General features: G+C 44.0%; 1 protein-coding gene across 3 annotated transcripts in view; it reads right to left on the reverse strand.

Moving 5' to 3' along the window:
* PTPRN2 (protein tyrosine phosphatase receptor type N2) overlaps positions 1–25,119 on the reverse strand; it is a 1,080,816-nt gene that overhangs the window by 133,980 nt on the left and 921,717 nt on the right. For all 3 annotated transcript variants that reach the window (XM_050942222.1, XM_050942220.1, XM_050942221.1), the window contains one exon: positions 20,153–20,368. In XM_050942222.1, coding sequence (XP_050798179.1) covers positions 20,153–20,368 — 216 coding nt within the window. The remainder of the gene's footprint in view (positions 1–20,152; positions 20,369–25,119) is intronic.

A 25,119-nucleotide genomic window follows, 5' to 3' on the forward strand; every position in this document is an offset into this window, starting at 1 on the left:
GTCCAACCTCTGCGTGGGAACCAGAGTGGATTGCTCTATAGTAATCATCAGGCCTCGACCTGTGAATAAGACCGTGACGATGCCCACGCGCTGAGTGGTTTGTGTCTCGGAGTCTCCTCGGATAAGCTAATCGTCCAGATACGGAAAAACGCATATCCGACATCAGCGAAGGTAGGCGGCGACTATGGCCGTAAACCAGAAGTACTGACAGTCAGCTAGAAAGCGGAGGTATCTCCTGTGCGGAGGGAAGATGGCGTAGCGAAAGTACGCGTCCTTCATATCCAGGGCGGCATAGTAGCCCCCGGGAGGCAAGGATGGAATAATGGTTCCCAGGGATACCGTGCAGAACTTCAACCTTATCCTAAACCGGTTGAGTCCGTGCAGGACTAGGAAGGTCTGAGACCTGCATTCGAGTGGGGAACTAGGGCATAACGGGAGTAAAACCCCTTGCCCCTTTCGTCCATCGGCGTCTGCACCTCTTGTACGAGGAATTGCTCGTGAGAGGGGTCCCTGAACGGGGACAGGGCTGGAACAAATTAGAGGTGGTATCTATGCTCCACCGTGCGCAGGATCCAGCGATCTGAAATTAACTAGGGCCACGCCAGGAGAAAGCGGGATTGGGATCCCGGTCTGTGACTGGTACACCGCCCTCAGGCGCACCTTGGAAGGCTCGTCTTTGGTCCCAGTGGTAATTGCAAGGGACCTTGACCTGGGCTCTTTAGGGGTCCTGACGTTCGTCTGCGACCGCCTTGGCCTCGCCGTTTGCCAAAGTCCTGTCTCTGGCTAGGCACAGAGTATGGCGGGTGGGGGCAGAAAGGCCTGCGTTTGGTCGCTGGCATATGCATGCTGAGAGAGCGCATTAGGACCCTATTGTCCATTAGGCTTGGCAGCCTGGGGCTGTCTTTGCCGCGAAAGGCCTTTACCACAAAGGGTAAATCCTGAATGGCATACTGCAACTCCGGCCGGAGGTTTAAAACCTGGAGCCATGAGATGCACCTCATGGCGACACCAAAGGCCAGAGTCCTGGCTGCAGAGTCTGCTGCATCCAACGAGGCCTGGAGGGATGCTCTGGGTACCTTTTTCTTTCCCCCGTCCTCCGAGACGGCAGCGAACTCTTGGCCGGTTTCGGGGCTGGCGCCCGCTGGCCATCATATCAGAATCGTGGTCCTGAGCATAAGATCTGCGCATGTGGGATGACACGCATGCGTGTCCGGATGGCCATGGAGGTACTAAAAGAAGGCACAGGCAGAGTCTCTGACTCTATCGGACCTTGCCCAACTCGGCACCGGGAACCGGCACCGGGATGCGTACTGGTACCTGGAACGAGATCCAGACCCGCAACCAGAATGGTGCCTGGAGGTCGACCGAGCTCTCGAGGCTCGGGGAGAGGCTACAGGAGTCAAGGTACCTGTCGCGGTGCCGGGAGTCGGAACGGTGCCGACAGCGGGTCGGCGAATGGGATACCGACCGGTGCAGCGAGTGCGACTAGTACCGATGAGGAAAACAGCACCGGGACTGCAAGTGGTGTCGGGCGTGCCGACAGGATCTGGAGTGTCTGCGGGACCGTGATCATGAACGGTGCCGTTCTGCTGTGCTGACAGAGGATGGTCACATGAAGAGATTGTATTACCCGCACCGGCGGTGCCGGGGTCAGGCAGCATCGACTCTGTCATGGCAATGAGATCCCTCGCCGTTGGTAATGCCTCCAGCATGGAGGGAACAGCAGGCTCAACCACAGTGCATACTGGGGAGCTGTCAGGCACCGGATTCGACGGCCCTCATGGGACCGGGGTCGACGGTACCGAGGTCGTCAGAGCTTCGGTGGGCGTCGGTGCCGGGCGATCCGAGTTAGATGAGCTGTCTGGCTGCGGTGCCGTCGGCACGGAAGCAGCAGGAGCAATAAGCTCAACCACGGCGCGCGCCGGGGAGCCGTCAGGCACCGGATTCCACGGCCCTTGTGGGACTGGAATCGACGGTGCCGACGTTGTCGGTGCCTCGGAGGTGTCGGTGCCGGGCAATCCGACTTAGACGAGCTGGCTGCGGCGCCGTTGACACGGAAGCAGCAGGAGCAGTAGCTCAACCACGGCGCGTGCCGGGGAGCCGTCAGGCACCGGATTCTACGGCCCTTATGGGACCGGGATCGACGGTGCCGACGTCGTAGGTGTCGCAGCAAGTGTCGGTGCGGGGCGATCCGACTGAGACGAGCTCTCTGGCTGCGGTGCCGTTGGCACGGAAGCAGCAGGAGCAGCTCAACCACGGCGCGTGCCGGGGAGCCGTCAGGCACCGGATTCTACGGCCCTTGTGGGACCGGGATCGACGGTGCCGACGTCGTCGGTGCCGCAGCAGGTGCTGGTGCCAGGCGATCCGACTAGACGAGCTCTCTGGCTGCGGTGCCGTTGGCACGGAAGCAGCAGGAGCAGCTCAACCACGGCGCGTGCCGGGGAGCCGTCAGGCACCGGATTCTACGGCCCTTGTGCGACCGGGATCGACGGTGCCGACGTCGTTGGTGCCTCAGCAGGTGTCGGTGCCGGGCGATCCGACATAGACGAGCTCTCTGGCTGCGGTGCAGTCGGCACGGAAGCAGCAGGAGCAGTAAGCTCTACCACGGCGCGTGCCGGGGAGCTGTCAGGCACCGGATTCAATGGCCCTGGGGGACTGGAATCGACGGTGCCAATGTCATCGGTGCCTCTGCAGGTGTCGGTGCCGGGCCATCCGACTTAGGCGAGCTCTCTGACTGCGATGCAGGTGGCACGGAAGCAGCAGGAGCAGGGGGCTCTACCACGGCGCGTGCCGGGGAGCCGTCAGGCACCAGCAGGAATTGTAGGCTCTCTCAACCTCGGAGGAAGGGAGCGGTGCCGAGTCGACTTCGGTGCCGGCGACGGCCGGTGCCGAAAGGCCTTGGCAGTACCGGCGGAGCCCGGTGCCGAGGAGGCGCTTCTGCCAGCCGCTTGATCATCGCTCGGCGCCCAAGGTGGAGGGGTAAGTGAAAGTCCCGCTCCTTTTTGTTCTCGGCTTAAAAGCCTTGCAAATGGGGTACTTAGCTGTCAAGTGATTCCCTGAGGCACTTCAAACAGGAGTCGTGTGGATCTCCCTTCGGCATCGGCTTCTGGCAGGCCGAGCCCATTTTAAAACCCGGTGAGCCGTGCATGGGCTCCGGCACCGGGTTCATGGAAGGGGCTACTTCCTGAACCCCGCTAACAATTATCAATCTAACTATGTTAGCAGAGAAAAAACGTATAACTATACAAATATATATATAAAAGAATTATAACTGTATAACTATATACGAGAACTACGAGTAGCTAGGGAAGTGGAGGTCAGCTAAGCCGCGCTCCACTGTTCCAACGACCGACACGGGCGGTAAGAAGGAACTGAGGAGCGGGTGGGCCGGCAGGGATATATATCAAGCGCCATGATGGCGCCACTCTAGGGGGCGACCTGCCGGCCCACCGAGTTGCTAGGGTAAAAGTTTTCCGACGAATGTGCACGCGCGGCGCGCACACCTAACTGGAATGGATATGAGCAATCACTCGAAGAAGAACTGATGTTTTGTTATTCTGAACTGTTAGAGTTGCCAATGTTCTAATCGTAGAAAACTTAACACTCTGGCCCCGTCCCCTGCCCTTCCATGAGGACCCCCCGCTCACTCCATCTCCCCTCCCTCTCTCCCACCCCTCACTCACTCATTTTCACTGGGTGGGGACAGGGGGTTGGGGTGCAGAAGGGGGCTCAGCAAGGGAGTTTGGGTACAGGAGGGGGTTCAGAGTTGGGACAACAGATTGAGACATGGGAGGGGATTCGGGGTGCGTGCTCCAGGGAGTGCTGACATCAGGCAACTCCCAGGAAGTGGCCAGCATGTATCTCTCTAGCTCCTAAGCAGAGGGGCAGCTAGGAGTGCTCTGCACACTGGCTTTGCCCACAGGTGCCGCCCCCACAGCTCCCATTTGCCACAAGTTCCTGGCCAATGGGAGCTGGAGTTAGGTGGCACCTCTGGGAGCTGGGAAGCTCTCAGAGTCTCCCTGGTTGCCCCTCTACCTAGGAGCTGGGGGGCATGCCGGTCACTTCCCAGGAGCCGCATGGAGACTGCCTGCCCTGCTGTGGACAGCTGGACTTTTAACAGCCCAGTCAGCTGTGCTAACCAGAGCAGCCAGGGTCCCTTTTTGACTAGGTGTTCCGATCGAAAACCTGGCAATCCTAGTTGTTATTCTTCCCAGCATGTTTACCTCAAATCTATTGAATAGGAACCTAGAACTAAAGGAATTCATAATTTTCCAGTTTATTTAAAACAAAACAAAACTCTGCCCTCAACACTATATACTAGTACAAAAGTCAAATTTCTTCATTATGCATCTGAAGTTACATAACCTAGACAAGTCAACAACAACCCAATACAAAGGCCTGTCATTCTCAAATTTTGTTAATCTCTTGTTAACCAAAACCAAACCAAATCCCTTTCTGCTTCTTCATACACATTTGAAAATTGTGAACACCAGAGATGGAGTCATAATTATCTATGGAATAGAATTAGGAGAAATGCAAAGATACCAAAGGAAAATTCAAATATATTAACAGTGGTGGACACTTACATAGCATGCCCTTAAAACCTAAACCAGACAAGCATCTTAGAACATAGTGTAAAGCAACAAACTCACTTTAACCAGAAAAACAAAATGACCTAATATTTCTTTTCATTTATGATAGAATTAATGTTTGTAGAGTGAAATGAACTTTGTGAAATATTAAATTTTAAAAAAAGATTCTGTGCTACAACTGCTAACAAAACATACTGTGGATACTAAGAACATATGCAAGTTTTATATAGCATGACCTTTAAAATTACTCAGGAAAATTCCTGTATGCTTTCCTTCTCACTCACTCACTCAAGCCTTTTTTCTTATTTTTCTTTTAAAATTATGAAACTACCCTTTACAATTAAAGCTGAACTGAGTTTTGCACATACAGCATGGATCCAACCATTTTGTTGCACATGTACTGACACCACAATGAAAACAAAAACTGAAAAAGTTTACTGTATGTAGAAAAATCAGATTTATCTAAACCAGGACTACAAACACTATGATGCACTAATTATAATTGTATGGTGTCACTACTGAGCAGAAAGAAAGTTGTTTGGCTGCCTTCACTGTGCATTTCTAAGCTATGGAAATGCACAGTGAAGGCAGCTTAATGTGTTTGGATTTCTTTTAAATTTCACCTTAACTGATCTTCCTGGGTTTGTAATCCTTGTTTGGGAGATAATTACAACCTCTCTAATTGTTTCACTCTTACATTACTGAAACAATCTCAATTTTAACAATTTTTTTGTCTGGGAATAATAATAATTCATACGTTGGGAATAATTATGTATATAATTTTGTTTGCAATTATGAAATGGTAACTATTGGAATCAGAGTACATTCCAACAACGAACCATCTGATAAATATTAAAATAATGCTTAAATGAGATGTATAGAAACAAAATGCTACCTTTGGACTAGATGCAGCCTTATAAATACGCATTCTGTTGCTCTTTTAACCCCATCCAGACTGGTATGTAATAGAACCCAGATGAAAAAAAGAGGAATAGAATTTTAGATTTATTCATTTAGCTGTGGATGCAGAATTGTTCTCTACATTTTAATTGTCTACCCAGGTTCTGATACTGCATCCATCACTACCGTCTCCAAGACCATTATATAATCTCAAGTACTTTGTTGAGATTTAGTTTTTTAAAATGACTTTGATGATGGAGCTGTTCTCATTTCTCCTGGGATACTATTCCAGAGTCATTATCTTCCAGCCAGAAATCATGCAAGGCTTTGATAATCATGTTTGTGTTTTCCTAATAAGACCCCAATTTTTTTAATCGTGCCCCGTGAAATGAAAAACTTCAATTAGTTTAGCACTCCAAGTGATTCTTGGTCATGACTCGTACAATTATGAGCCCATACCATCACACACACAAGAAAGCAGAAGTAGCTGCAGACGAGGGGAAAGGAAGGGAAAAGTTAATGTTCCTTAAACTGGAGAGGAATTTTTTGATTTTGGTTTGTTTCCTTCACTCCTCAGTTTCAAACATTTGAACAACAGAGTGATGAACTATCCTTCTACCATAAGAAAGCCACATACTACAAGGCTATGAACACATCTATAAAAGCTCAGTGGACTTGAGCATTTCCATTTTTCTATTATTTTAACACTACAATTACACCATATTTAATATACAATATTCCCATACACTAACCTCAGTTCCCTAACTGGCCTCTCAGAGCAGATGTTGACCAGCCTAAAGCTTGTGTTGGTTTTCTGTGGTAGAGATCTTCCCTTTATAGCAACTCCTGGGCAGATGCAACCAGGTGAGGGCCTAATAGTGATAGGTTCCAATGAATCTGTACTGCCATGGACATACTGTGGTGTGGTTTCTCTTGACACCCAGAGGCACACGTCTCCTTACGGAGGATATGGGCCTCCATATCAGTGAGGTTTGGGGGCAACAGTCAGTCTGTTCTGCCACTTTCTCCTAATGGAACAACATGGGAGATAACTCTGAGAGGAATCTCAAGCAGATTTCTTCCTCCTTGGCCTCCCTGATGTGTCCTTTCCTAGGAAAGGAGGTGACTGAGGGTTATTAGGCCAAGTAGTATGAAAAATCATCTTCTGAAACCGGTGCATTTGGCTATCAAGATTCCAAATGTAAATGCTTCAGAGAAAGAAGAAATATTAAGAAAGTTCTAAAACTTTCTCAAAAGGAACCTCAAATAACTTTTCCAGCCACACCTGTAAACTGGGGTGGAAGGATGCACTTGTGGTTAAAACGCTGGATTAGCATACAATAGAGAAGATTTGGATTCCGTTCCTGGATCTCCTACAGACTTCGTATATGACATAATGGCCAGATTCTCAGAGTGCTGAGCTCCCCCTGAGACCAATGAGAGCTGCTAAGTCTGAGCACTCTTGAAAATCTACTCGATTCACCAACTCTTTACTTCCTTTTCCCACATCCTTTATCTCTCGTCTGCATGCTCTTTGGGGCAGGGACTGTCTATTATTACGTGTTTGCGCAGCACCTAGCAAAATGGGATCATTACAATACAGTTGGGGTTATTGTATTACAAATAAATAAAAATGGCATTATTCATGTGATAACAACCGGCAGAATCATGTGATAAATGCATTTATCATGCACCTTTGACTTCATCTCCCCACTAAGCCAATTTTTTCCTAAGACACATCGATCAGCTTTCAGCAGCTCCTGTTATTTAATGAGGTGGGGAGCCAGGAAAAAAAAGTTTCCTCTTCCTCTCCCCAAATGTAGAGCTGTTGGGTACCCAAACTGTGCAAAATTTAGTCCTGAAACAGCTACAGTTTCTCAACAGATAAAAATGTTCAGACTATACAGTCAGTTGTCTTGTGGCCCCTCAGGGGTAGAAATTGGGTTTGATCCCATTAGAAGGAAAGATTTCCAGCTTCCCAATCAGCCTCAGCATTTACTTCTAGCTCTGGAAGGACCCAACATGATAGTTTCCCGAGACATGAAAATGTAACTGTTTCAAAATCTATTGTAGCCCATTTTAGAGGATTCTGTGACTCTGCCTGAAACCTGGGTAGCTGGACTTACAATAACGGAGGCAAAATATAGTCCCAATAGTTGCTTTTTTCCTGTCAAATATGTGGTATACACAGAGTAGGCTCTTATTTGGGATGACCAACATAATTCACTTCTGTCTAGTTAGGTTTTTATAAGGGTACCCATCATTATGGTCTCTTAATTGCTGTCCATGGAAAGTAAACACAAAATCACTCTCCATTTCTATTCCCGATAGCAGGAATAAACTTAAAATTCAGATTTTGTGCCAAATACAAATGAAATAAAATATGAAGGTGAGGTTTGAGAGGGATAGCATGAGGGAGTTAGGTCAACAAGAGGGCTTTGCCTCTTGTAAAGTAGTGTGACTATCCCAAACTCTTACCCACAAGAATCTGAAGTTCTCTGGAATGACAGAAAATGTGTGTATATATGTTAAAGAGTATGAATGATCTCAGAACAGGCATTCTTCCCTTGGTTGTATAGCCAACAAAAGCTAAGAGTAAAAAGGATTAATAAAGACACTAAGTAATATTACAGATTTCCCTTAAACATTACAGGAGACACTGAAAATTAGAACGGACTTTGTATCAAAACATTAATAGCAACGCTTACAAGAACTTGAAAATTTAACATTTGGGGGGAAAACAAAAATATAGAACCACTGGACCAATCTTTTAACTGGTCTTTTTTAATTGCTATGGCACTGCCAGTGATGAAGAGATCACTGCAGAAGCCCTGATTTGCCTTGCTGCTGCCATATGCAATAAATATCTCATTGCAACAGGCACAAGGAAAAAAGGAAATATCTAATGCCATAATTGAAGTTCCTTGGCATTTTTTTAAAAAAAAGATAACAAGTCTCAATGTAATTATGAATACCGATTCAGAACTGGGATCAGTCTAATCCAGTATCTTGTCTCCAACAGTAGCTAATACTAGATGCTCCAGGAGAAAGTGCAAGAAACCTTGTAATAGGCAGATGCAGGAGAATCTGCTCTCCAGAAAAGTCTCATCCTAAATTAGATATTGTCTTAAACCCTGAAGAGTGAAGTTTTATGTCCCTTCCAAAACTTTTTTTTTTTTAGAATTATCTATTTTAACCAGGATATTTGTCCTGTTCCTCTTTGAATCTTACTAAATCCTTGGTCTTGATGATATCCTGTGGCAATGAGCTCCATAGTCTAATTATGCATTATGTCAAAAAATTTCCTCTATGAGTTTAGAATTCTCTATCTTGTAATTTCATTGAAAGTCCCCGCATTCTTGTGTTAGGAGAACCGGGAAAACAGACATTTTTGCTTTCTCTTGTGTGAGACATTCATTATTTTGTATACTTATTGTTAATTGGTGATAAAATAAGTACTTGGAAGTACCAGAAGAATGGCCTCCCACAAGGATCAGTGTTGTCTCCAATGTTATTGAACTTCTATTAGAAAGACCTGCCATACACTGGGTCTTGCAAGGTTGTTTCTGCAGATGACATATGCCTCGGCATTCAGTCACACTCCTTTGACATACTTGAGAGCATTCTGAATGCAGATATGGTGGGTACGGACAAATTATTGTAATCGGTGGTGCATGATACCAAGTGTAAATAAGATTGTACCAAGCGATTTCCACTTACATCATGCACAAGCAGGCAGACTGCTGAACATAATTCTAAATGGTCATCAAATAAAGCACGATTCACACCCAGTCTATCTAGGAATCACATTGGACAGAACTCTCACATATCATGACCATCTTACAAAGACAGTGACTGACGTCAAAGTGCAAAATAACCCCCTCGGAAAACTGGCCAGAACAACATGGGGCACCAACACCCAAACATTATGCACTTCAGCCTTGGCACTCTGTTATTCAGCAGCAGAGTATTGCACTCCAGTATGGGCTCGCTTGTCTCACGCAAAGATCGACGTACAACTTAATTCCACCACACATTTTTTCAGGCACACTTAAATCTTCTCCTCTATGATGGTGACTGGTTCTCTGCAGTGGTGCTTCACCCTGTGTTTGTAGAGAGGAAAGCATAGCAAAGCTTATGATGAAATTGCATGTGTCACATCTACTATTATAGACTTATTTAATCCACTACATAATCATCTACTCTCACATCACCAGTTGTGAATAAGTTTACCAGGTGAGGGATTTACAGTAGAGGCTACTTGGAGATCTTCATGGTCCGCAGAGAAAGTGACATACAATTATCTTGTCTCAGACTCCACTCAACATCAACCTGGGATTGATTTACTAAGACAACAATGGAGCCTTCTGAACCAGTTCCGTACCAGATATAGAATTTGTGCTACAGCGGAATTTCGGTGGCATTTTAGAGACAGTCCTCTAGGTCAATGCAGTAGCCACAAACCATGACACACCCTGCTGAGATGGCAAAGTGACTCAGCTTCCTGGAGGTCTTCATGCCTTGAACGTTGTTGATAAGAATGCTGTGGGGCTTGGCATGACCAGTTAGCATGATGATAAATTGCTTATTTTGTAGAAAGGAGACAAATAAGAACGGAAACAATCTCTTTTCATGGGAGTTTTCTATGCCCCTAATCATTTTTGTCTTCCTTCTTTGAGCCTCTCCAATTCTGCAATATCCCTTCTGAGATGGAATAACCAGTATTGTTCACGGTATCCAGAGGAGGTTGAATCTTTGATTTATATTTAACTAACTTCCAGGGCTCTCAAATAAAAGAACACAATCAACAATCCTTAGAATGCCCCTCGGTTGATCCAGACTATCAAGACAAAGTCAAACTAAGAACAGCCTGCTAGGCAATTCTACTGTATATTTTAATTTCACAGTCAAGCGATTTCTAGTGAGGTTAAGAAGAAACCCCTGTCACCGAATCACAACCCTTAATTCAACCCGAACACCTTCCTTCCACAGAGAACCATGGAGGGAATCTACTACCAGCTGTTGGAAAAGAGATGATGTCAAGAGACTTTTCTCCATACTACCTACCAAACAGCAGAAGAACTTTTCCTTTTCTCACTATCGTCTTCCCCCCAGTCCATCAATTCCTGGCTACTGGGAGAGATCAATATTTCTGTCCTCCTCCAGGCAAATATTCTGTCTGATACACTTAGGAGCCAGACTTGGGAGTGCAGACCCATGGTACTATGGCTGGGTGGGAGCACCTGTGTGCTATCATACTAGTCCACTTCAGCCTCTTCCACTGTTGCTGGCAGAAATCAGTTGGAATGGAGAGCTTTGGAGCTAGAAAGTCTTGGGTCTCAATTCACGGAGTGGCGAGGAGAATGGTTTACCCCAACCAAGTTAAACATTTAAACTAGAGAATGAAGGAAGGTCTGGATTGTGATAATGATGATCTGTTCCCTCTTGGGAGGGAATAAGTAAGCCACTTATGAGGCCTATATACTGGCAGAACAATGCTGCCCAGGTAAAGCAAGAGCAGCGTAAACACATGAAAAAGCTGTACAGCAGCCTGTAACTAGGTTAGCTAGACTAAAAACAAAGCGTTTGCACGGAACAGGAATAGAATTATCTGCCTGAAATATTAAAAAACAATATTTCCTTGATCAAAATTGCTATTCAGAATGCAAACAGCAATAAAAAAAAAATCTAGGAACTGTAGAGCAAAGACTACAGTAGGAAAAATCCAATTAATTTACCCATTTGCTTATATCATCTGCATCAAACTAGATTTCCTCCAGCTCAAAAAACGATTGGTCTTCTCCTAAAATAAATGATTTGTTCTTTGAAAGACTTCAATTCTAGACATGTGCTTTCAAAGTTTCCCTTCCTCGGTCTTCATGTAGTCATTTTATACAAACTGAAGAGATGACAATTTGATCTGTATGCTGAAAGGTACTATCCCCTAACCACCTGAATATGAAATGCAACATGAAAGACGTAAGATTATTTCTGTTATGATGGAACACATCAGTGTCATTACAGCCAAAAATATTTAGTGGTGAAGTAAAAATTTGAAACAACATCTGTTTCAGTTTTTTATTATATCTTGTTGTTTTGTAGAATGTCTGAAAGAGGAGCCTCTGTTTTTGTGTTTTCCAACTACCAGGAGGTTATTGCATTTATATTTAAATGCACAAAAGAAAAATGCTATCTTGGATAGCAGGTACTTTTACTCTCTTTTGCAGGCATATTTGGAAGGATCTGAACAGTTATATCTCATGAAGTGATAACTCAAGCTGCAGCTCATCCTGCCCAAACATTTTTCCTGAGGCTTATCTTGATATATAATTTAAAAAACTAAAGAGCAAAAAAACCCCTTTTTTTGATTTTGCTTTGCAGAGTCTGCATAGTTCTTACAGGAGAGATATGTGATCATATGCAGAGGTGGTGAGTGGAGGATCCAAGAATCCTTCACACCACATAAGGTCCAAGCAGAGGTGGGCCATATCTGAACTAGGAAACATGTTATCTGGTTGTGTTCGCCTTAGGTTCCTCACTAGGGCTGACCACAACCAGATAACATGTATTTAAATATGACTTGGTCTTTCTAGTCTATGTGCAAAGCTCCGCTGAAAATCACGTTAGGTTGTCTCTCAAACGTTAGCTAACACATTTAACTATCTTCCTAGCCTAGACATGACTTGTCAGTCAATTCACTCAGAGAAGTTCAGGTTCTGCTTCATCCACAGTCCCATGGTACCTCAAAGGGAGTGAAGAGACAAAGCTGGGCCCCTAACCCTTCGTCCCAAACACTGACTCATAGAATGGAACTGACAAGAAGAGCAGCAGTGGGAGTGCTGCTCCTGGAGATCAGGGAGACATATTGCACTTGGGCTCCTCCCAGAGAGTGCAGTTCTACACCAACCCCCAACAGAAATGGTCTACAGAAGTCTCATACGTTTAACTAATCAGCCCCTACTCTATTCCAGGGATTGTGATTCAGCTGCACATAGTTATTCTGAATCCATGGTAAGACTTCTCCCACATTAAAATAAAAGTGAATAGCTTTATCTAGTCTAAACGAACTGGGAAAAATAAATGAACTGAACATGTACAGCTGATTTAGCTGCTGGATGCTCAAAAGAACACAGATTCCATGGACATGTCACAGTATAGTACAATGGTGATGGGCACTATGGAAAACCAAGACAGAGAGAGAGAGATAGAACGCGCGAAAACAGGTACAGAGGAAAAAATCAGTCCCGTTCTTTCTAACTTCCACTGTTGTAAATCACAAATAACTCCGATGAAGTCAATCAAGGAGAAATCAGATCCCCCACCCTGCATTTATTTTTAAGGAAGGTAAAGATGCACCCCATGGGACTGCAGATCAAATACTTCCCAATTCATTAGGCAAGGTTGTGGTTCTGTCTGCCTTCTCTACATGGTACAAGCATTGTGCCATAATTGATTTACTACAGGGAGACAATCCATTGCACTTGCCTGAGAATAGCCTGAAACAGCTCGAGCTAAACTGGCAGTTAGCCAGTGGTGTCAGCACGATGAAACTGGGGCAGTTCTGGAAGGCAGAAGCTTGGTGAGCCAGAGCAGGGGTCAAGACCTTGTCAGTCAGGTAGTAGCTGCCACATCAGGCAGAAAAGCCAGAGTAACTGCTGCTGCAAGCTCAGAGAGATGCCCCATCATTGTCAGGGAAGTATAATTGTTGGGAGCTCTTGTCGTATTGGTAAAGAAAAGGGATCTGAGTGTTTTTAGTGCCAGTTGCTTGTTATTCCTGCTGCCACTCTCGCCACCCAGAAGAGTAAAATCTAGGAAAAGAGTATATCTGAATAAGAGAAGTTTATTTCAAGACCAGAAATCCAAAGAAAAAGGCAGGAAAGATAGTTATGGTTACCTTCGGAGTCCAGAGGCACTGACTGTCCAGCAGAGTTTTCTAAGCAAAGGCTTTAGGGTACATTTGGGAAAGCCAGAAACACTACCTCATAATTAAAAGGAAATCACTAGTTTAAACTACCACTCTCACTGTTTTTTCTTAGCATTCTCTTATACCATAAATGAACAAATGAATTACAGCAACCTAGCTTTTTATTTGTTCTGTGAGGAGCTATACCCAGCTATGCTACCTATAGATAGTAAAATAATAAAGATGATTGAGTTATATAGAACAAATTCAAATAATAAATGTAATGGGAGAAAAACCCTTCCCCTGCTCCCTGATGCCACCTACCCACACTAGTCAGCTTCTTTTTGTAGGCCCTCAAAGAACATCTCTCCAAATCACCCACCTCCTACTCCAACAAAAGTGTTCTAGCATGGACTGCAGTGCCCACACTGCAAGGGTGAAGCCTGCCTAGAGTCAGGGTGAGTCATTCCTCTCCTCCTAACATTTAAGCAGTTCTCAAAAGTTTATTTTTCAATGTTCATATTTAAAAATAATAAAGCTTCAGTGGACAGCTGAATGCTACAGGAAGGGTGGAAACCCATGCTGATAATATGCAGATTCCACTCTCCAAAGCTGTTCCATAGGGGTTACAATATAGCCAGGACTGTATATGCTAGAACATTTAGCCAAAGCAGCGAAGGAAGTAATGAGAGGGGACTGCTTCTCAGAGATTTAGACAAGAACTAAAAAAAGTATTTGTTGAAATGAGCTCTAAATCCATTTATTTGGCCTTTCAGAAGCTAACACTTACATTGGGCATTTTTTATTAAACATTTTCTGCAGATCACTTAAATATTAGGAGTACAATAGAAGTGTCTGACAAATTTCTAATGCTTTTTAAATTCACAGTATTATGTAGTTACATTATTATTTGCTGGGTCCTACTACTATAACAGGCAGCTGAAGCTGAAGAAAGTCATATATTCCACTGCACTACAGCAGTTGTGGATCATCTTGTAAAGTTAATCAGATAAAACCTGATTAAGAGCTAAGCCCACCTTTGTACATCACTTGTTTTGCCTCACCCTCCTTTAGCCATATATTGTCTAACTGACCTTAATGAAATATTTCTTCTACACACCCAATGTAAATAATTTTTTAAATTTCAAGCATTTACCCTGATATTACCACCTTTAATCACCTTGCATAATTCCGCTGTTACTATGCACCATTTTTGTATTCAATATACATGGTTGCATATAAAAACTGCCTCATACTGTGGAACAAGATTTCATGTTACAATGAACATATATAAAGCAAAATTTATATAGGGTTATTTATTTGCTTATTTTAAAAGACAAATCTAGTTAATTAAAATACACAAAATTGTTTATACTGCAACTTTACATAACACACCATAAGAGCTCCAAAATGAGCAAGTTTGGTCTAATATATATATTTCTCAATGTACTTTTATTTGATAGGCTATAAGGGTCTGTCCTGTCACTTTATACTGCCATGTGAGTTTCTATCTTCTATAAGAACACAGAAAAATTATGTTCCAGTGTTAAAGTTCTATATATTCCTAGAAACAAAAAGAAGAAATGAGCCTCAGGGCTAAATTTTCATCTGTCCAGTACCCTTGCTTGATTTACTCCTTACTGAAATATTTTCCATAAGTATATTTATGCACCTCATACTTAATGCTACCTTTTATGTCTAGGTATGACACGTGAGTGATTTTGCACATCATGCGTGCTATAATACTTAAGGTATTCTTAAATTTCCAACTTCATTACTTAGTCACAAAAAATTATTCTGTTTTTTGTTCATTAAAAACATAGCTTATTAGATTCCACTGTTCTAGAGTGTTGGTATGTCAACACCATAATAAGACAGATATGTTATTTGTGAAAATTGTAATCTATTAAATATTAGTGTGCAGGTCAGATACAGAGTCTGAAATATGTAGCTACGTCATATACAACATAGTATACATATATCTGAAGATACAAGACTGGAAAGATGGTCAAATAGACAACATGACTCCAGTGGAGTCCTTCAGCCAGATCCTGTCCAAAAACAATTTGTTTTTGACAGAATCAATTTGCAAATTATTTGTTAACAGGCAACTGACATGCATTTTTTTAAAGCTATATCAAAGCATAAATGAGAGTAGAATCAGGCCTTTCAAACCACTGGGAATTTTACCATTGGCTTTGATAAGGGCAGGACCAAGCCATTATTAAGACTAAATTTTACAACAAAATATTTCAATAGCATTTTCTCTCATTTATCTGCCAAGACCAGCTATCTGAATTCTGCAAAATCAAAGGACATCACAGCCCACTTGAACTGATAGTATTCAGTGTTTTTAATGTAAAGAACTCTTACAAGATCACTAGAATCTTGAATGCAGACCTCAGGAAGTACAAGGATGATTTTATTGTCTTAATGTATCACTTTCTAGTACATATCTCAACTCAAGTCCTTTTACTTCACTCTATGAGGAAGTAAATATGTTCTTCTATGCTGCAGTGAAACAAAAACTAAATACCTCTAAAAATGGTATCAGCATAATAAGAATAGAGCTTACTGAGGTCAGCATCATACATTTGAAGAACTTGCGTGTTTAGCCTCAACCATAATGATGTTGCATGGACCACTACAGTGATGCAAAAAAAAAAAAAATTCATGTTCACTAGCAAAGTTCTCCAATTCATAACATAAAACAAGCAAATGACTTAACATCTCTTTGCACAACCCAGCATTCCCTACATAGTAGCAGTCACCAGCATACACTGTCATTAGATTAATAAATTGCTCACTAATGGGAGCAGTGACAACTAAGATGTGCACTTTGCAGCACTGTTTGCAGGCTGCCCCCAATGCCTGTTTTTCTCTGGGTTGCGTCCCAAAGGCTTCAAAGCGCACAAGAAAAATCTGCTCAGTGTTGTGAACTAAATCAAAAGGAGTATTTGCTGAAGATTCCCAAGGAGCTTCTGCCCTAATGTCATGGAAGGAAGAGTGAGCTTACCCAGTACAACATTTGCTTTCCAAAGAAGATCAAAGCAACAGGAACAACAAATGCAAACATGAGAGAGGGGGAAATAAGGACCTCTCTAATGATCTCTGAACTCCTACGCTAATTTAACCAGCCGCTATGCATATATTTGGACGAGAATATGAAAAGTAGAAAAGGTACACAAAAATAGATGGTCTGTGTCTATGCATAAATTGTTTCATGTACATATATCATTTGACAAGATGTACTACTACAATTAAATCTGAAAAACTGCTTGACCACAGCCTTCCAAAACCAGGCTGTACCTTTTCTTTGCAAATGGATAAATTAAATCTGAATAGCACAATTATCCTTCCAAGTGTTAAAACAAAAAAAAGTAATGTTCAAAGTATTATAATAGGGACTGGCAGAGCAGCTATTTAAAGGTGAGCTGTTTTCATTATATAGCCTTCTAAAAAAAAATCAAGAATCGTAACTCAGACATTTCAAGTTTGTTTTGTGCTACTAACTGATAGGTTCTTGGAAGGTCAATTTTACCACTAAATTTTAAATGGTTTTGAACTTTTTTTTTATTTAAAAGGTAGTTCACACACACACTACATATATAAGAATTATTCCTGCTAGGAAAAATAACCGATTCTTCATAGCAAAGCTACGTTTCATAACATTCATTCTGCCTCAGCGCCCTACGCTGCAGGCTACGTGCACAGCATGGCTATTACACTGACTTTGTGTAGTAAGATTTGCATTGTAACTGTCACAGATCTGATACAATATCAACAGACTGGATTGAATGCCAGCTCCCACTACTAGTGTCTTAGAAGGACAACAGTGTATGTTTTTTCATTGACAATACAGTTTGTCTATTTTCTCCTCATCTGGTATCATAGCATACAGACTACAAGATCCCAAGTGTTGTAAGAACCCTTCTATGTCCACACATAAAATAAAGAATAAGAAGGGAGGAAAAATCTTGAATGAATTAGGTTAAATCTATAATGTTTTTGTTAAGAATAGAAAAAGTAGGACAGTCGTGTTTATATGAAAATAGGACCCAACTAAAATTTTGATGAGTATTTGCATTAGAGTTCTTCCTACTTAAGGCTTGACCACTGTTTTTACCAATCGATTTTCTCTCTGCACTTAATTGCACAAAAGTTCAATCTGATGCCATTTACGCTGCAGACAATAGTACATTATCAATCTGTAAATGCCTTAAACTTCAGCAGACATGTATTCTCAGTCTGCATAGCCCAACATTAGATTATGTCATATTTATTGACACATGAGTAATTAAGTGGATAACTAGGCAACACTTTTAAATTGATAACATAAGAATAGTTTATATCTTGTGTCCAATTTTCAAACCAACTTTCTGGGGCTCTTTTTCTCCCCAAATATTAGTATGGCCAGCAGAGTTGCCTTTAGGAGTGCCAGTCAAGTTCAGGCAAAAAGGTAACCTAAGGCTTTTCCTGATATTTGTTTTGATGATGCAATGCAAAATTTCCATCCCTCAAATATTAGATATGTCTTAGACTTAGAGGGATTCAATGCAAAATTATATTTACTCTTAAAGGACAGGGGCTCAATCTTGCTCCCATTTAAATCACTGGGATTCTGTCACAATTTCATTGGAAGGAGGATTAGGTGCTATAAATACACCTTGCTAAATCACTGCTGGTTGAAAGTAGCACTAGAATCACCAAAACTGTCTGAATATTTCATTTGGCTCCAGTTCTGGCGGCTGTTCCTGCTGCCATTGAAGTCAGCAGCAAAACCCCCGTTGACTTCATTGAGAGAAAGATCAGGGTTTTAGGAATCTCTGCATCTAGAGCCAAATCATGTCCCCCACCATGACAGTAGTTCCACCAGAAACCAATGGGACTACTTAGGACAATGAGGTTAGCAGGATTTAGTCAACGGCAAAGGATATCAATTTGATCTCAATACTGAAAAACTGAACCTATTGTTAGCATTTTCATATTTGTTTCACAAAGCAGATCCTTAGATCTTATTTGTAGCAAGTTTTTTTTTTAATATAAAAATCTGGCAAGAAGAAATGAAGCGCACATTTCATTTAGTGTCTGGATTACAGATTCTTATTAAACAAACCAGAGCTCATTATAAAATCAATATCAACTTAACCACCATGCCCCCAAGAGAAATGGCAAAAAAGGTCACTCCAAGAAATTCAAACAATTTTCCTGCTGGAAGGGCACGATTTTAATTACAGATACTATTAATTAGAACTGTCACTGGGAAGACTGTCCTGTTAATTATCACAAATTCAGTTTCAAGTCCGATTTTAGAACCTGGAGGGCTTTTAGAAATACTAAGAATTATTTTATTCATGTTTAAGTGAAGAAAAAAAGAAAATAGAAAAAAAAAACTATTTTGAAGTCAATAGCAGGTTCCCTATTTTAAAACCTCTGCTCCTCCAAAACAAACCCCACATCTTACATTGACAAGGTCTTCTTGACTACAGGCAACAAAACTACTTTAGCAATTTGTCCATACTTTGTCTTGGAGGACATGGCTTCGCTTCACTGATAAGCGCTAGCTTGCAGGCTCGCTCTCTCCTCCCTTGATAAACCCGGACTTTGTACTAAAGTTTAAAGGTTTTTCTTTCAGAATTAGATTTCTTCCCCTTCCTTAGAACTAAAGGTGAAGCCATTCCATTGAAATGCTAATAGCTATGCATGTGTTTGAATTCACTAGTTCTTTATTGAAAAATTCTCTGGACTGCTTCCCGCCTCTCTACACAGGAGAAAATCATCTTTAACATGATTACTGAAAGACTTCAGAACTTCTGAGTGAATTTATCCTTTTTAAAGATGTTTAGTCTCAAACTTAAGGAATTGCAATTTACCAGAATATAGAAAGAGCACTGCTTAATCTTCAGTAGAACAGGGAAGTAAAAATAAATGCAAGTAGCTTTAATTCAAAAGCACCAAGTAGAATATATTTCGTTTTTTCAATAATATCTATACAAAATAGCATTCCAAATGTTTTGGGGCACCAGACATGTAGTTGCAGGCAGTAACACCTACATTTTCAGACAGGTAACTAACCAGGAAATAAACAATGATTATCCTAAAAAAAACCTCAGAACTAAGCAGTTGTCTCTTAGTCAAATGCTTTAGAACCTGCAGGCTCAATATTCCCATTCACTTCTGATTTATTTCAGAAGATTCGCCTGAAATATCATTGTGTTACTTGGCACACATCTGCTTCTATTATGCTCATAGAAACAGTCCTCGGTTTACCTCCCCATCTATCAGCATTATATTTCACTTTTTCTGAATAACGGCAGAAGGTGGCAACAGATCGGGTCAAAGGCTCCTTTCATATCAGACCCTGAAGAAGGCGATGATTCAAAGACACAGACATCTTCTGATAACTAACAGTGTAAGCCATTCCTCAGACCCGGTGAAGAGTTTGGCTCTGGACCGGGGGGGGAGGGTGTTGTTTTTTCGGAGAGTTCCAATGGCGACTATTTTATGTTTCTAATTAGACGCACGTGTCCAGCAACTGCAAGAATTGGCTAAATTAATAGCCCGCAGTGGAAAGCGGTTACAGTGTGTCTGCAGGGATATTACTACGGACGCTTCGAGCCAGCATTGTAAAAAAACAAAACCACCTCCTCAACTATGAATAACTGATCTCTCCCTCTTGGGGCTGATAAATAATCTGTGTAAGTGTTGGGGGAAGGAGGAATACAAAGCAAGGGCTGGAGGCACAGCCCGGCCTTACCTGGTAAGCAGCAGTGGCATCTGAGCTGGTGTCAGTGCCCAAGGCGGACAGCTTCTCTTTCAGCCTGTGATGAGACTGATGGCGGAGGCAGTAGAGGACCCCAGAAGCAACGAGGACCCCAATAATGCAGGCAATGGAGAGAAGGGTGAGGATGATGAATTTGGTGGAGTCTTCGTCTTCCGCGGTGCGGTGAGGGAGAAGCTTCAGTTTGCTTTTCTGTTGGAGAGAAAGAAGCAACGACTCAGCATTTGCTCTAGAAACTTCAGAGACACGGAACTTGCCACTGGAGGGAGGGAAAAAACACTTTTAGCTCTGCAGGTTTACAGTGATGTCAGGAAAAACACCACATGGGCACAGATGCAAAGTTTCAATCAAGCACCAACCATACCAGGATAGAGGGAACTGGGCTCAGCAGAAACCAATGTGACCCACAAAGATGGAAGCGTTATTTTTGGCGTGTTAATGTTAAGACCAAAAATAAAAAGGAGAGTACATCCCTGTCTCCCGTACCTTGTCTCATAACTCTGTAAACAACTGCATAGCTAATAGACTGAGAAAACGTCTTGTGATCCTACCACAGGGCAGTCAGAAAAAATATTCCCAACAATAATCACTTCACGTCTGCAACAGTTGTCTGAATCGTAGACGGCTTTCTTTCTGTTTTTGTTTGTTTGTAGTTAACCTGGGAGAAGAAATCCCTCCGATTGAATGACCAGCCATCCTGAAAACTGTTCAGCTTGCTTTTAAAATAATAGCGGTAACAACCAGTCCCTCAAATCATCAACAGATATTTCAATTTTTATTTGTTGTTATTGTATATGGGGTAGGGTCGTTATAAACAAAGATCCATTTTTCCCCCTCTAGAGTGAAAAACAAAAACTACAAAACAAGAAGTAGGTGCCTTAACTATGTCTTCTGTAGAAGATAAAAAAGTAACAATTCCAAAGTCCTCCAGATTTTTTTTTTTGGAGGGGGGAAGCAATAGGAGAGAATCCTTCTGGTGCATTTCACTTGTCTCCATGTGCTAAAAAGTTGTACAATAATTTCCCCTCATTAGCTTCATTATAAGCTATATTAGCAACAATTAAAAACGCAACATGAAAATGAAAAGACCAGGCACGCAAATTGCAGCAAGACTCATTTGGCCAGCATTCCCCTTTTCACAATTACCAGGGAAATGAATTGAAAAGCACGCCCCTGCCTCAGTCCTGGTTGCTACAAGATGAGAACAATTAGCAAACTCCTTTCCACCACCTAATTTCGCGTGGTAACAAAATGGATTTTTCCCCATGAATGCCTAGCCGGCCTATTCATTATCTCTCCTCTATTAGTAATTTTCTGCTCCGTATTCAGATAGCCAGCTCTTAATTTCCTCCTGTCTTGCAGTGTACACAGTGGCTCTTATGTCAAGCCCGGTCCATTTTTATCTTGTAATCATAAAGGCCACCAAAGCAATTATCGCTGGTCTTGACTGTAAAAGCTTGTCATTAATTAGCCTCCTTGCCTTCACAGTGCCGCGGATTAGCTGGAGCCGGGGCTGAGTTAATGGAAATGCAGGTTCAATAAGACTTCCAGATTTTCTTGCCTGGCTGCGCTGAGCAGAGGAGGATTGTTAGGTCCGTAAGCCCCGGGAGGTGGAGTGAGGGGGGTGGGGGCAGGAGCGGGGATGAGCACACAACGGGGTTGCAGTGCGTGTGCGGCTGCAAATCCCCCTCCCACCAGCAGCGCTTTCACTGCGCGGCGGGTGCCGGCTTTGGCTCCCTGCGCTCCCGCCAGGCCGCAGCTGCTTCCTTCCCGGGAGAAGTCACTCCCGCGCTGGCCCCGCTGCCTGCCCCTCCTCCAGCCCGCACCGCACCGCACCGCGCCGCCCAGCAGCGGCTCGGCACCGGCCTGCAGCGAGCGCAGAGCGCTAGCGGCTGGGCAGGGCCGGGCTCGGTGCTGGGGGCCACAGCCGCGCGCTCCTCCTCCTTCTCCAGCGCCTGAGCCGCCGAGCGCGACACCTGCTAGTGCTTCTCCACAGCCCCCCGGCGCGGGGTCCCGCCCCTCCCCTGAGCCGCGGCCAGCCCGGCTCCCCGCGCGGCCGGAACCTCCCGCCCCAGCTGCCTCCCACCTGCCGCGCTCGGGCCACCTCTCCCTGCCCCGGCGGGAGACCCGCCTCCCCCCGGCTTCTCAAAGGGGGCTGGCGGAGAGGAACGAGCCCCGGCTGGCGACAGGCGAGGGCAGCTCCAGGCCGAGGGAACCGATGCCCGCTCCGGGCCCTGGGAATTAAAGGCTTTTCCGCCCTGCCCTTAGCATGTCAGCGAGCGGGGGAGAGGTCGGGCTCTGCAGCCAACGGGCACGTTCCCGGGAACGCCAGCCCGCCGCTCCTGCGCTACGGGACAGCGCTCTGCCGCGCCACGCGCTTTCCCCTCCCATCGCAGAGCGAGGTGTTTCTCCAGGCGGCCCGGTCCGGCCACCAGCAACGGGGTGCAAGAGCCCTGCCTCCCTGGCAGCGCACAGCGCCAACCCCGGGCCAGCCGCGCGTTCTCCAGCAAGGGGCCACCTGCCAACTCCTGACTCTTCCCCCAAGAGAAACTCTGGCCAGCAAATGCCACGGTCTTAACCAGCGGCGTGAGGAGCGTGCCCCGCACAGCACAGCATCCAGGGACACGCAACGGCCAGGTCCCTTCTCTGCCCACGGCAGAATCGATCCCTACAGCTTGTTTTCCAACGCCCTGTCCAATTAGTTTTAAAAGTCTCCGCTGTGTGCAGACGCACAGAGCAGCCTGACTGCGCAGCCACTTAAAGGGACACCACCAACAAATCTAATCGGTTAAAAAGAAAGTTAAAAGCCGTTTCAGACACTGCCCTGAATCCCCGTCAGTTTCTGTGGTTTCATAATCACATTTTTTTTAACGATCTTATCTCCTCTGTTGCTGTGTCAAAGACCCCCCGCCCAAACAACAGGGGAAATGACTATACGGGAGAAAGATGAAAATAACCAGGCAAGGTGCTGTCAAATGGCTTAAGTAAACAAACTCAAAAGATGGACAGAAATATCTGTCCCTTTTCTGCTTTTCTACATGAAGGTGAAAAACAACGAACACCTTTAAAAAACAGTCGTTTTTGTTTGTAATTGTTAATTTTGTATATTGGAGTAACACCTTTCTAGCCCGCTCTGTGGGTTTGCGGATTTAGTTTTCAAATGCTCTGCTAATTTCCATTAAAATAAGCCAGGGCTTGAAACCAAACGGCAGAGTACACTATACCTGCGCCAAGGCATATCTTTCAAACATGCACGGAGATTGAACAAGGCAGAAGGGCTATGTATGCTTCTAAAGAATCACATTGGTGAATAGCATTTGAAAGCGGATGATGTAAACCTCCTCGGTATCAGTTGGGACGGGTCCAATTACACGGCACTGGCCCGTCTGAAATATTCTGCAATTAAAGGGGTCAAATAAAAATCACAGGAACCTCGAGGCTTTAAGAAACCTGGCCACACTGATCCTTTCCACCAGGGAGTCTTGCTTAAAAATGCAGGCGTCGCTGTTGTCCATTTACTTGGATTTGGGGGTGGGATGGAAGCTTCCATTACTCTGTCCTAATTTCTATCTACTTTAATTCCTTAAGCGTCACCTCTCGGGCGGCTCCTTAAAGGAGAAAGTCATTGAGCCAAATCTTGCTCGCCTTTCCCACATGAGCAATGCCTTGATTTCAGGGGGGGCTAGTCTCCTAGGGCAGAGCGAGATTTGGTCCAGAGCTGCTTCTCCCCAGTCACCTGAATGCCAACATTTCTCCTTTCGGTATGTTGCAGTTCCGGCGGGCAATGCTTTAACCCCGAGAGACCTGGGCTCTGCTCTCTCTGCTGCGGTCGCTGTTCTCCCCATAAACTAACGCGAATAAGAGCTACAACACGGGAGAGCAGATGCAGACACCGCTTTCGCCGCAATGTTCCCATCCAAACACCCGACAGTCACCAGGCTCTAAATGCCCGATCTCGCTCACCCTGAAGTCACTTGCTTCTCCCCTATTGCGAGCATGAGCGGCTCCTGGATTATCCGAAAAATTAAGTTTATAGCATTGAAAGTGGGAGAGCCCAGACCCCTCGGTCCGGAGCGCGGTGTAGCACGGGAGAGGGGAGGGAGAGCCACTGTCTGAATGTTGGAGAGGCAAGTGCTGTTAGACACCATGCTTTAGCCATCCTTCACAATAAGGGGTGAGCGTCACTACAACGCAGACTGTTGGAGACGACATACGGCCTAGCAGAATTAGAAGGTTTACCAACTTTGGAGTGTAAAAGGCGCTAAAGTGAAATCGCACATACAAGGAAAGGAAAGGAAAGAATGACCTGGGTCGGGCCATCCGTTTACAAACTAAACTAAGCTCCCCCGGCCGTTATAGAAAACCCAGGGAGCTTTGTTTCCAAACTGATGGCAGGACAAGGCCCAATATTAGCAAGTTCTTAAGAACACTTAACTAATTGTCAGCTGATAGGTTTGCTTTTCTAGCAGCCTGGCTCTGCAAATGACACCAATTCATATTTAGTGATTTCTTAAAAATATACAAATAAATGATTTCTGATCCCCAGACAATGTGACTCGGTAAAATAAGTGCAAGTTGTCTTTTTAGCTTTGTGAGTTTTCTGACTAAAGGTTCAGTTATCAATGATGATCCTGAATTTGACTCCATCTCATACCCTCCCACCAACTCAGCTCCCATCAGCCAGGAACTTAGAGTTTCCCAGTTTGACTAAACCCCTGGATTTTTCTCTGAGATTCTGCAACCAGGCCTCAGCCCAGAACAGAACGTCTTGTCAGTCTTGACTTCAAATTGAAAGAAAAAATATTTAAATATTTATGAATTTGACATTTACAGTCGGATGTCTTTTAAAGCAGGACACCTCTCTCCCTCGGCCAGTTCACTTTATTATGGCCTATGTGCTGTGGGGGGTGAGGAGGAGGGAAAACAATGGCTGTTGCATAACA

The sequence above is a fragment of the Gopherus flavomarginatus genome, chromosome 2 (assembly GCF_025201925.1).
Source record: "Gopherus flavomarginatus isolate rGopFla2 chromosome 2, rGopFla2.mat.asm, whole genome shotgun sequence".
Lineage (NCBI taxonomy): Eukaryota > Metazoa > Chordata > Testudines > Testudinidae > Gopherus > Gopherus flavomarginatus.